Source organism: Elephantulus edwardii, unplaced genomic scaffold (assembly GCF_000299155.1).
Source record: "Elephantulus edwardii isolate Elephantulus edwardi_28Jun2011 unplaced genomic scaffold, EleEdw1.0 scaffold00278, whole genome shotgun sequence".
In the NCBI taxonomy this organism is placed as follows: Eukaryota; Metazoa; Chordata; class Mammalia; order Macroscelidea; family Macroscelididae; genus Elephantulus; species Elephantulus edwardii.
In genome coordinates this window covers 1,126,118-1,140,022 of record NW_006400028.1, presented here as the reverse complement: position 1 = coordinate 1,140,022, position 13,905 = coordinate 1,126,118, and the positions used below count along the sequence as shown (strand labels likewise).

Sequence of the window (13,905 nt, the reverse complement as noted above, 5' to 3'; positions counted from 1 at the left end):
CACAATAGCAAAGAGTTGAAAACAGCAAAAGTGCCCATCAACAAATGGATAGAGATGCTGTGGTATATTCACACAGTGAAATACTATCCAGGACTGAAAAACAAGGAACTCATGAAATATTAAACAAAATGGGTGATCATGGAGGATATTATGCTGAGTGAAATATCTCAGTAGTCACAAAATAACAAATACTGCATAATGCCATTGTTATAAAACAGGACTGACATGGGGGTTGGGGGAAAACTAATAAAAGAGGGGATAAATAATGTACACGACATTGAAACAGACAAGGGAGAGAACTATATAAAAGGAATATATGATTAGGTATTATTGACATGATAAGAGTCCAGAAGAGCTGCATAGTAAAGTGGACTGGGACACACACACACACACACACACACACACACACACACTCTCTATAACAAGGAAAGAATTTTTTTTCTTCCAAAGAGAAAAGCTAACTGGGAGGGAGTGTGGGCAGGGAGGAAATGTGCAACAATGAATGAGTGGAAATCCAAGTTTCCTAGAAACTTCCATTAAAATCTCAACACAGAGAAAAAAAAACAACCCACCACTTTTGTCCTATTCGTACCATCCTCCCAATCTGTGCCATACTCAAGTCCATTGTTTAAATAATATTGTCAACCTATCTAATCTCCAATAGGGGACTTTAAAATACCACTTTTAATGAAGGACAGAATAACTACAAAGAAATTCAACAAATAAAAAAGAAACAATATAATTAACCAACCTGATATATATACAGAGAAGAGTCTACCTAACAAGAGAGAACATTCTCCAAAATGTGTTTGTCACAAAGTGAGCCTCAATACATTTGAAAGCACTGAAATGTTACAAATGCATTTTCCCAGATCACAATGCTATGTAATTAGAAATCAAGAGCAGGAAAACCAAGGAAACAGAAGCAAGTACACATATAATCAGTCAACTTTTCATAATTTTTGTTAGTTTTTTACAACTGTTTATGATTTCAATGGCTGGAGGAGCTGTCAGAGAGGACCTGGCTTTACTCCTGATCCTAAGCTCTTCTTTTCCCACACCATCCTCACACACATTTCATCACCAGGCCTCACAGTAATTAGGTCAATGACTCTAATTTAGACTGAGCTGTCAGGGTTTTTGAAGAAAGGTCAACTGTTTTACTTGGTGACTAAGGTTAAAATGGAGAGACAAGGAAAAAGGATTTGAGGGCCAGTGCAGTGCCCAGGAATACCTTGAAGACTTTGATCTGGCAGCTGGCTGAGTGTAAGTGCTCAGTGTATTCCCCGTTCTCATTCTCCTTGAAGGTATCAATCTGTACTCTGAATGGCACTCCCTTTTCTCCACCATGTTTCCTCATGGTGAACTCTGTGCTAATACAATGCACCTGGAAAGAACACATCAAGACTTCAGCAATGCCAGCTGGTCATGGTCAACAACATTTTTAAATTATTGGAAATCACTAAGCACAAAACCTTTAACAGATATTATGAACAGCTCCAACAAACAGTTCTCGGCCTCCCCTCCATTATTTCCTTTCAAGGAGGGATGTTTGTCCTTTAGGGATATAACTTTCTAATAAATCTATCTTTACTATTTTACCCTCAAATAAACCAAAACCAAACATCTCTCTCATCTTTTTTCCTCCTCTGACCTCTTCTTTACTGTCTATTGTCTTTCCCTTCACTCAAGCTAATAATATGTGTCCAACCCTCTGGTTTGTGCCTCCAACATTTAATCTCTGTGTTGGGACTTTTTTTTTTAATTGGTTTGCATTCATATACATCATGTTTCTTATGTTTACTTAGTGTTTTATACAATCATTCATGTTGTGTTTTATTCATGTACCTTGTATTTTTGGGACAAGGATAGGCAATTTCCTCCTGTTCAACTTACTACCTCCAAAAATCCACAGGAAGGGTCAGCTATGGGTCAGTTCCGAATTGGTGGTATACCACAACCACCACCTTGTGTTTCATACACTCATTCATGCCTTATATTTTATATACTTAATTTCCACTGCTTTGTGCCAATTATCTCCCTGTATTTTCAAGTCCGCATTGAGTATTTCCCAATGCTTCCCCGCCTCCACCTTTATTCTCTTGAAGAACTTGTAGTGTGATGAAGGAAATAACAAAAATGTAAATCAAATGCAAACAAATTAAATGCACAGATGCAATGTTAACAAAAGCTACTGTGTGCTGTGGGGAACTAAACAGTATGAACTACTTTGGAGAACAAAAAGTCAACCCAAAAGGGAAATTATTTTTGTCAGTAAAGGTTTCTTGGAGTTTCAGATAGGTACTAGAAAGAAGATGCACCATCTGTACAGGCAATAGGAGGGAAAGTGTCACTCGGCTACTGCATAAAACCCAAGCCTGGTGAATCTTAACCCTTTAATGACTAAATTCTATTTTCTGGTTTGAACTTTTTTATTGATACCATCTATTATTAGTAATAGAAAGCATGCTGAAATGTGAAAGGTGAAAAAAATGAGATAATATGAATTTTGACAGAATTATATAGGACATAAACATAAAAATACATCTTGGGATATTCAATAAGGATAATAAGAATATTCAATTATAAACAAAGATATTCAAGTAACCTACTCAAAGGACATGATGAGGTATGCAAATGTAAATTTAAGTATAAAAAAACTCTAAATAATTTTACTGATAATAAAAATGAATTAGGAAAAACTAAATGCTAAGTAGTTATGAGGTAAGCTATGGTATAAAAGATGAAATATGATACAGTCATTGTCAAGTGGTTTTTTAGAGGTATGAATAAATAAAGTATGCTAACAAGAAAATTAATCCAGAATTCCTCACTGCTCCCAGGCACCTATTGAAGCTTGACAGTCAGGCCGATGCCCTGTAAAAATTTCATGTTCAGCATGATTTATCCTTTAGGAAACAAGTTGGTAGTAAGAGAGGTGTTTTATAACTGGAACCACGCTTATGACACTTTACCTGAATAAACACTGATGTCCTCTTTGCAGGGTCCCATAGGAACTCCACTGTATTTAATTGGGTTGGGTTAGCTCTAGGATCAATTATACCCACAGACATTGGGATATCTGAGAAACAAAACAGTAATCATTCAACAATGCTGAGGGATACTGGGATTTTAAGAAAGCACTGATTCTTATATTTCTGGTCCCAAGTTAGTGAGATTCTTTTGTATCAAACTCTAAAGCTTTTTTTTTTTTTGCCACTGAAAAGTTTGATTAGAGCTAAAATGGACTTAGGAAATTTCCTTTTTTCTACTCAATTTTTAAAAAAATACTTTTCAATAAAGCAGTTTTCTTTTAATCTGCCAAGATTCTGCTTAAAGGTTGACTATCTACAGAATAGCTCTACTGACATGAAGCTATCATTAATATGTGTCACTTACAGTTACACAACTGGTGCTGTTTGCTAGCAGCACATTAAAAGCATTAATGTAGAAAAGGGAAGGGTGAAAATAAAAACAGAAAGCCTTGTACCAAGGACAGAAGTGGGCAAAATTTATCACAAAGATGGACACTGATTTATTAAGTCACCAAATAATCCTGTAACAAGAGTGGCACATCTTCTACTCAAAGAGAAACAAAAACTAATGAACTTTAGCAGAACTGTGCTTTCCAATGCACATGGCAGATACTTCAGTGTCATTCCTTAACTTCTAATAATATTCATATTGGAGAAATAAGGCCTAGCTGATATCATTTATTATTATACTATGCTATAATTATACTACTGTTGGTTATCAATGATTTAAAAAGAATGTGTTATGTAGGGTCTCACTCTACACTATTAGCTGTGCTGGATTCATCCTAAGACTAATTTACTAAATGCATTATCAGGATGGCTACTCTGCAAACCAAGGAGCCCTTGTGGCACAGTGGTTTAGCACTTGGCTGCTAACCAAAAGATTGATGGTTCGAGCCCAATAAGTGCTCTGTGGGAGAAGGAAGAAGCAGCCTACCCTGTGATTTAAGATAAATAAATTCTACTCTATATAACATCATGCTCCAAAGGGTGGATGGACAGCGCAGGAGAGGGAGACCTCGGATAAGATGGATTGATACAGTGACTGGGGTGATGGGGGTTGGTGTGTCAGAATGAGACCAGCTCAGGACAGGGTTCAGAGCTGCTGTACACAGGGTCGCTATACATGGCAAGCCATTCAGTGGCATATAAAAACAATAACATTCTATGACAGGTTTGGAAGCAGGAGTGGCATCCACTTCCTAAATAACATGCCTCTGGAAACATTATGAACTTTGATAAATGTCGAAAGTTGTAGAGGGGCTTTCAGGCCTTTTGTTCATAGGGTCTCTTGTGAGTAATGCTCGACTCGAAGGCAATCAACAACATATAGTAGGAAAAGATCTGAACTGTAAACCAAATAGATGAAGATTCTCATCAAAGATCATTTTAGCAAGACACATCACTAATCTAGCCTACAAACTTTAGTAAAATAATGAACTGTAACATATTGGGAGAAAATCTATTCTTTTGTACATACAACTCAAAACAGAATATTACCCTAAAGAAATAGTTACAACTGCAACGGAAATGTAGTATTTACAACTTAAACTTTCACTTGGAAACCAAAATTGTCAAGTAAAGAAAACCAATTCTAAGTCTATAGTTAGACTGAGTATTTCCCGGGCAACAGAGTCTCTCAACTCACCTATGTCAAGAATTCTGTCTCCAGGTCGGTTCCATCTCCAGCCCTCGAGCTGCTGATGTTCAGTGTATTGGAGCCGTCTGTCATGGAACACTACACGGAATATACTCTAAAAAGCAACAAAGCCAACACATTTAAGTCTTCACTTAGGGGACACTGAGTCACCATTAATGGTAGTGGAATAATTTGAAAATAATAGTGGCAATGGTTACATAAACTCAATGTCACTGAGTTACACATTTTAAAAACTGCTAAATTGGTAAATATTTTGTTAACATATATTTCTATCATAATTAAATGTTTAATGAATATAAACTGCATTTGGAAGAAAAGTCATCACAGAAAAAAAGCAGGCCATTTTCCAAATAATTTTGAAAGACTGGTTACTTTTCTGTGGAACTTCTCAGTGATTTAAATACACTGTATTGTACTATCTAAGGAGTCTACTGTATGCACTATATCCTTTATCTACTCAGATATGGAGCCCTCTATCACTTTTATTTTTGGTAAAAAAACAGTAATCACTAAAACGCAAGAGAAACTTTGTTCTAATACAGCTTCATTTTCTTTTAAGTCACAATTTCCTTTCTAATGACTTCTCTGTCAGCTCTAAGGTGTATCTGATAAGGGAGTGTGCTGCTAATTCAAAGGTCTGAATTCACCAGCGGCTCCACAATAGAATGACGGGCAATCTCCTCCCTGAGATTTATAGTTTCCTGAAAACTTGCTAGAGGGTCAGATATGAGTTGGTTCTGACTTGGAACTTACCTCTCAGAACTTAATTTTTGTACACTGTAATAAGAGACATTGCATGAGCATGCATGTGTATGCAGCACACACACAGACAACACACAAGACGCAGCAGCAGAAAAGCCAATTGTAACAGGATCCCTTGAAAACCAGCACAGACAGAGGAAAACTAGCAAGAATCACCTTTTTTGGCTTCTAGGCACAATCTCAAATAATTTTTCTTTCTATTGTATTTTATAATATAATCTGGTGACTTTTTTTATTTGAAAGAACACTTACAATTCATATTGGATTTCATTCAAACATTCCTACATACTTGGTTTTGTAACATTAATTATACTTAATTAATGTCATTAATTAATTAGTGTCTGATCAACTCCTTATTGTATATTAGCTTTCCCTTCACTCAACTTGTCTATTTACTATTATTCCCCTCTCCATTCCCATCCCTGGTATATATACAAGAATGATTCTGTGTATAAACTTTTCCTTAGTCTTTTATAATAGTGGTCTTCTACTGTAATTGTCCTTTTGTGACTGATTCAAGTTTCCCAGCATAATGTGTTCTAGAATGATCCGCACACTGTGCACTGTTTTCATAAATTCCTTGTTGGATTTTGGAGATAGATAATATTCAATTGTGTGAATATACCATAGTTTCTTCAGCCATTCATCCACTGAAGGACACCTGGGTTGTTTCTATCTCTGGGTTGTTTGCTATTATAAATAATGCTGTAATAAATATACAGATGTGTGGGTTAGTTTGTGTTGCAGTTCTTATGTCTTTAGGATACACACCTAACAGTGGCATTGCTCGATTGAATGATATTTTTACTTCCAACTTTCCAAGAAGCACCAGATTTTTCTTTTGGGTATACCATTTTACTGGTCCTCCAGCGGTGTGTGAGAGTTATTCATCTCTCCACACCCGTGTCAGCATTTGTTGTTTGCTATTTTTTTGCTATTGTTGATGGGGCAAGATGCTATCTCATTACTATTTGGATTTGCTATTTGGATATTTATAATAGCTAATTTGATGATTGCACATTTATAATAGCTAATAATCTTGAGAAGAAGACTCCTACTAAAAGCATTTCTACATGCTTCTATTATTATCTTGGAATATTTGACTCAGCTCTTTAGATGCATTAAAAAAAAATCACTCAGAGTCCTCCTTGTTAACCCATCATACAACCTGTAAACAGAGCAGGTAGGACTTGTTGCCATCAACTTTCCTTTTGTTACTCTTACTTTATGGATGTATCTATTAATCCCTCCTGCCACCTTTTCATAGATGCTAAAAAGTTTCTTCTGTCACAATTGTGCTATGAGTGTTCAAGGTCGTTATTATCAGTGTACACTAAACTGCTATTCATCAACAGTAGTTTCTGCTTTCTAAGCTACAAGCTTCCCTAAAACAACTTTACAGAGCCAGGAGACTACCCTGGATAAAGAATGATAATCTTCTGTTTGAGCAACTCTTTAAAAAAAAAAAAGTAAAAAAAAAGTCCATGTAAATAGATGGGTTTGCTCTGACCCTCCCTTGAGGAATTAACACTAACACGTCCATTTACTTTTTTTTGCCAGCCAACTGTGGTAAGTAGGAGATTGTAATAAATGCATCTCTGGAAGCAAAAGACATTATCCAAAATATCTCAAAGGGGTCAATAAAGGATATTGTGCTGCTGTTGTTGAGTACGTCAAGCCAGAATGAACTCATAGCTGACCCTCTAGCAGATTTTCCAAGGCGGTAAAGTGCAAGGGAGTTTGACTGCCCATCAGCAGTGCAGCTGAAAGATTAGAACCATGTGCCTTTAGGTTGACAGCACAGCTCTTTATCACCAGGCCACCAGAGCTCCCTTGGAAATTGTATTGAGAACTGGTTTATTAATGTTCTTTTACCTTCACCAACTTGCCATTAATTTCTGGAAGTTCTCCAAGCTTCCTATTGTCTAGCATTCGAATTTCATAAGACTGTCCTAGAAAGAAAGGTAATAATTACATGTTATAGCCGTCACAAGTTAACTTTAACTTTGTAAGATTTAGAAAGAATAACATTACATGACCTAAGGTATCTCAGTTTTACAGGTAAGTGTAAGAGCTTAAGCAACTTGTCCCTTGCCACACAACTGGTAAATAACAGAGTTATTTTTTAGACAGTAACTCATGAGGCCATTCAGGGAATATTGGTAATAAATACAGAGATATGAACTAAAAATGGGCAGGTGGACAAAAGAAGTCTGTACTACATAATAAATGTCAACATTAAAACTCAAATCTCTAAAGTAAAACTTTCTAGACCACATAAGTATACTTAATAAAATAAGAATCCAGTTGGTCTGCAGTAATATTAATGAATAGAGAAGCATCTAACCTTGATTGAGATATGTCAATGTTTCATCATGGAGCTTCACTGCTGGAGAGGTGGCCGCACAAAGTACATATTGAAAAGGAAGAATTTTATTTTCATTATCTGGAGGCAAACTTGACTCTTCTTGTTTGAAAATGGGTAATGCAAGGACGTCACTGAAATAAAAGAAATGTCTGGCATTTACATCTGATATTGGTGCACGAGTAGATGTATTATTCAAACAACTTAACTGTAACTTGCTTTGAAAAACCATAAACATAATTTTTTTTGGTGGAATATCATTGCCGTTTAGATCACCTACTAAGAGAGTCACACGGGTCACACCAATATGAGTGATAATTGGCAGGTTCACTGTGAAGACCACCATAGATAGTTTGTTTTAAAAAATCACAGACAGGGGTTCTTTCTGGCATGAAACTGGGATCTCATGAAGAAATGCTCCTATCTATAGGTCCTCTGAGATATAAATTAACCTCTTGAGATGATGCAAACCTATGAATGGTTTCTACTAGATCACAACAATTATTAAACCTTCTACTTTCAGGCCTACCAGCTAATGTGATGCCTTTTTCTAGAAAGAGAGTTGAAAAGAGAGAAAGGGAGGCCTCATGAATTCTACTTTGAATAGGGTGCCCCTGGCACCAAAGAGTGGCAGAAACTAAGAGCTGCTGTAGAGGTGAGAAACGCAATGATTTCAGCTGATGATAACCATGTGTGTATCACAGAACTGTGCTCCACAGGGATTCCAGTGGCCACTCTTTTGGTAACATACCACTACCTCTTTCTCCCAGTGCACCCCCTTGATGGACTATAACTGCCAACATTTTGCTTATCAACTGGCACTTAAACATTTGCATTATTAATGATGTAAAAAAAATAATCCAACTGTAGCCTAAAATTGTATTGTTGTTATGTGCTGTCGAGTTGACTACTGCTCATGGTGACCCTATGAACAAAAGATTGAAACCCTGCCCTATCGTGCATCGTCTTCACAATCTCAGATGTTCCAGCCCATTGTTGCAGATACTACATCAATGCATTTTGTTGAAGGTCTTATTCTTTTTCCTCTGACCCTCCTGCAAAAACTGCATGAGACTTCATGACTCAGCTGAGAAAAACAATACTAGTCTCCAAAGATGGTCTCTAATGACCAGCATCTTCAATATTATACTTTTTCTTTTCCATTTTTCAAATCAAATCTGGGCTGACCCTATCATTTGTCTCAACCAAGAAGACGTGAAGGGGTAGCCATGTACCAGTTCTGAGGTAGGGTCCAATCTTTAAGAAGGATTGACAGCTTCCATTTAAACATTTCAGAGAACAACCAGGTAAGATGTCTGACTATCTTGCTAGAGAGACAACCTGGAGGAGCTCAGCAGACAGAGACCCCCAACCCAGTGTTCCAGCAGAACACATAAGGAGCATTACGAGTGAGATACCTAGGACATTCCAGTCCAAGCCCCCCAGCGACTGCAGCATTAGCTTGTCTTAAGAAGCCAAAATGCACAGTTAATTCTCAGATTTATGAGTAGCAATTATTGTTTTCAGTCACTTTTTGGAGCACTCTGTTAAATTTCAACAGTCCCCTTTTCAAAACTTTCTAAAACCTTTGCTGTACAACAAAATAATGTTGTTATTACTGTTATGTACCCTAGAGTCAGAACCGACTCAGTGTTGACCCTACAGCAGGTTTTCAGAGGCAGTAAAAATCACATGGGAGGAAACTGCTCATCTATCTCCCTCGAAGGAGCTGGTAGATTCAAACCAGTGGCTTTTGGTTGGCAGTGGTGCAACTCCTTACCACTAAGCCATCACAGTTCCAATAAAACAACAAGCAATGACGAATGATGAATATTTAAATAAAGATAATAAACCACCCTGACTTAGAATTAATCATTCTTCTGTTGAGTGGCTGACGGGCTCTTACAGCTGACCTTTTAGTTTGAGTATTTTAGCCACTGCACTACCAAAGCCTCTTACTTAGAACAGTTATGCTTTAAAAAACCAAAATAAACAACAACAAAAATCAGGCAAAACAAAAAAGGTGCATTCACATAGTATGGCATTTAAGGAAAAACAATCAATAAAGTACACAAACACCTAAGAATACAGCATAACTTGGCTTTACCATTATGAGTTAATTCTGTAAAACTTTAAGGCAAATCATTAATAAAATACACATATGACACATATGTTTATTCTTTAGGTAAATAAGCCGTAGTAAGAATTTGAACAGTAAGATCAGATCCAAAGAATAATCAACCAAAAGCAATAAGCAACTGCAATGACAACCTAAAAATGATACTTAAAAATGCACAAGAAATGCATTGCAAAGTGGACTGGGGAGAAAAAGGGAAGAAATTGTGCAACAATGAATTAATTTAAAAAATAGAACATTAAAAAATACATGCAAGAAAATAAATGTGCACGATAATCATCCTGGCCTCATCATGGCCTCCAACTCTTCAACTACACACTTTTAGTTCTATGACTTTTAAGCTTCTTTTAATCATGGTTTCAAATCAGTTCATTCTGCTTTGATTCCCTGTTGAGAATTTAAATTTTCACAGCAGATATACAGAATCAGAACTCTCTATGTTAGGAAGACACCTATGTGATTCTAAGATCTGTTAAAAATGCAGATTTTGATTCCGTATATCTGGGGTGGAAAAGTAAATTCTCAAGATGAGGTAAAACAAAAATGACACAGCTAGCGCTATGCTTCGAATATCAACCACATTTTAAAATCCATTCTACATTATGACTCAATGTGTATGTGTGTGTGTTTGTGTATCTCTGTGTCTGTGTGTCTGTGTGTGTGTTTGTGTGTGTGTTTATGTCTACAGAATTGAAGCAACCTTTACAAAGCAACACTTATTCTTACTACATGTATCTTGGTATTTCTTCTTTTTTAAAAATCCTGACCACAATTTCCAACTTCACAAAAACCAACTGCCTTCTTAATACTTTGTACTAAAATAAAGCTTATTTACAATCCCTTGGTCATTATTGAAAAACAAAATCTAATCCAATAAAAGGCAATTATTCCAGATCAGACTATAATTTAGCTATTAAGAATAGGGATATGATCTACTTTAAGAAATAACTAAACAAATATAGACACTGACATAAATAATCTACAAAGATGGTACTTTGAATATCACCTCTCTAGTCTTTGGGATTCTTACCACATATCAACACATGCTCACTCTTCTTTATTGGGTTCACTTTGGTTCATGCATTTTTAAACTGTCCTTTACAAAGAAAGAAAGAATTCTACTAATTCAGAGCCTGCTTTTTTACAAAAATATTTGTACATTTATTTATAATGAAATTATGGTTTAAATATTTATAACATATAGGAAACTTGGGACACATTTATACAAAGCCAGTCTGTAAAGTATTCAAATGTGCAAAAATGACAAGAACCTACCTTTTTTTAAATGAGAAACTATCTAGAAATAAAACTGTTTTCAAGTCATCTTCTGCTGTATGTACTACATTCAAAGTCAAGCCTGTAAGGAAGTCACCTGTATCAGTGGCTGGTTATACCTTTGAGTCACTGGAGAGAAGCGTTAAAACAGGCCAAATCTTTGCCTATTAAATCAGAAAGGTGGCAGGGATGAATTTGCTGGCCTAATTAGTTGTTGTTGTTGTTATGCCATCGAGTCACTTGTGACTCAAAGCGACCCTAATACAAGAGCCCTAAATGCCGTTCTATCTAGTGCCAACCTAGCCATCTCAAATTCCCACCACTCCCAGTCACAGAATCGATCCATCTCATCGAAGGTCTTCCTCTCCTGTGCTGCCCAAATTTGGAGTTGCATAATTATTTAGTACTATGTTTTAGTAAGCCAAGGTTACAAGCTTGAGCTCTCTCTCTCTCTGTCATACAGTATGACCAAAACCAAGAGCTCTCCACTGAGACATCTCAAAACATTACCACAAAAGGTGAGAGAACTTGCTTAAATCTGTGCCTCAATCACAAATACAGGGGTAAACATTCCACAGCATGACACGAGTTAGTTCTGATTCACAAATACCCTGTGTACAAAAGAATGATCCTGTATCGTTCTTACAATCTTCGCTGAGCCTATGCCTCTTGTTGCAGTCACTCTGCCAATTTATCTCTTCAAAAGTCTTCCTTTTTCACTGACTCTTTAATAAACATAGTGTCTTTAAGGACTGCTCCCTCCGATATGAACAAAGTATGTGATGCAAAATCTCACATCTTCACTTCTAAGGATAATTTAGTCACACTTCTTATGAGACAGATTTGTTTGTTCTTTGGCCATCCATGGTCTATTCAACACTTTGCCAACATCACAACTCAAAGGCATCAATTCTTATTCAATTTGTTCACTGTCTAACTTTCACAAGTATATGAGGTGACTGACAGTATCAAGGCTTGGGTTAGGCCCACTTTAGTCCTCAAAGGGAATCTCTGCTCTTGAGCACTTTACCGAGCTCTCCAACAGCACATCTGCCCAATGCAACGTCTTTGGCTTTGTTTGTGACTTCCATGAGTGTTAATTATGGACCCAAGTAGAATAAAATCCTTGACACATAAATCTTTTCTATATTTGTTATGATGTTGTTTATTAGTCCAGTAGTAAGGAATTTTGCTTGCTTTATATTGAGGTAGAATCAGTACTGAAGGCTGCAGTCTTCAAGTTTCATCAGTAAGTGCTTCAAGTCTTCATTGTGGTGCCACCTGTATATCATAGGCTGTGAATGAGTCTTCCTCCAATCTTGATACTCTCTTGTTATTCATATGCAAGATGTTATATTCATATGATAATTTTTACACTTTCTATATTCTGTTGGATCGCTTTTCTTTGAAACACAAATACTGTTCCAATTGGTTGACTAGGTAGCTGTCTTCCAAATTTCTTGGCATAGACAATTAAGTATGTTCAGTGCTGCATCAATCTGTTGGATTATCAACTGGAATCTAATAAAGCCACTGAAAAACTTTTTTCTTAATTATTAATCAAACTATTTAGCACCTTTAGGTACTAAGTGGACAAGATTGCTATCAGTTGTAGTTTACTTAATGACATCTAACAAGGACTGTTTTCTAGATTTAAAAATTGGGCTTAATGATCTTTAAGCACTTTAAAGACAGCTTCTGGGATATGCTGCTGTTGTATGCTGCAGAGTACAGAACCAACTCATAGCTGAACCTCCAGCAGTTGAGTAGGAACCAACCCACAGCAGATACTCCAGTGGCTGAGTCAGAACCAACTCATAGCTGACCCTCCAGAGGACTTTGGGAGGCTGTAAACTAAATAGTAGAAGATTCCTCATCTTTCTCCTTCAGAGCAACTGGTGGGTCCAAAGCACTTGCCTTTGGATTGGCTGTGCAACTCCTTACCACCAACACCAGAGCTCCCTTAGGGGATTATAAGTCATTCTGTTTCCTTATCATAGTTAAGAGAGACAAGAGATTTAAAAAATATTTTTAAAATTAAAATAAAAAAGTTACAAAAAAAGGGATTTAAAATTATATCATTCATTATTTTTTTTTCACTAGCAATCATTCCAGAGTACCAAAATAGACGCATTTACTGAGAAAAATGCCATATCTAACAGAAGAACCTCTTCCTTTGAGTAGATAGGGGAGAAATGATAGGTATCAGTATTGCAATTGTAGGCAGCTATGGGGGGAGCCCTAACGGCATCACGGTTAAGCATGGGGCAGCTAACCTAAAGGTTGGCAGATTTTGTTTTAGTAATTTTAATGAACATTTACAGAGAATTTGGATTTCCATTCATTCATTGCTGCACTTCTCTCCCTGCCCAGCCCTCTCCCCCTGCCCCCCCAGTTCGCTCCTCTCTTTCAAAAGTAAAAGAAAGACTCCATCCCTGGTACACAATCCCCCCGCACCCCTCCCACCCCCCAAGTACATTCCACTATGCAACCTTAATTGTGGACTCCTGTGATAAGCATAATACCCTATCATACATTGCTTTTAAATTATTCAGTCCCTCATCTATTTCAGTGCAGTATACACAATTTATCCAGTTTTTCTCAGTCTTACCCCCACCCTGATATCAGTCCCATTTTACAGCAGTGGCACCATGCAATATTTGTCCTTTTG

General features: G+C 36.8%; 1 protein-coding gene across 5 annotated transcripts in view; it reads right to left on the bottom strand.

Moving 5' to 3' along the window:
- The window catches only part of TFCP2 (transcription factor CP2), a 74,154-nt gene that overhangs the window by 23,665 nt on the left and 36,584 nt on the right, over nucleotides 1–13,905 (bottom strand). For 4 of the 5 annotated variants that reach the window (XM_006900226.1, XM_006900224.1, XM_006900225.1 and 1 more), the window contains exons 2-6: nucleotides 7,805–7,956; nucleotides 7,333–7,409; nucleotides 4,684–4,789; nucleotides 2,976–3,082; nucleotides 1,235–1,387 (exon numbers count right to left, since the gene is read on the bottom strand). In XM_006900226.1, the coding sequence (XP_006900288.1) occupies nucleotides 1,235–1,387; nucleotides 2,976–3,082; nucleotides 4,684–4,789; nucleotides 7,333–7,409; nucleotides 7,805–7,956 (595 nt within the window). The remainder of the gene's footprint in view (nucleotides 1–1,234; nucleotides 1,388–2,975; nucleotides 3,083–4,683; nucleotides 4,790–7,332; nucleotides 7,410–7,804; nucleotides 7,957–13,905) is intronic. The other variant, XM_006900228.1, reaches the window with a different exon arrangement.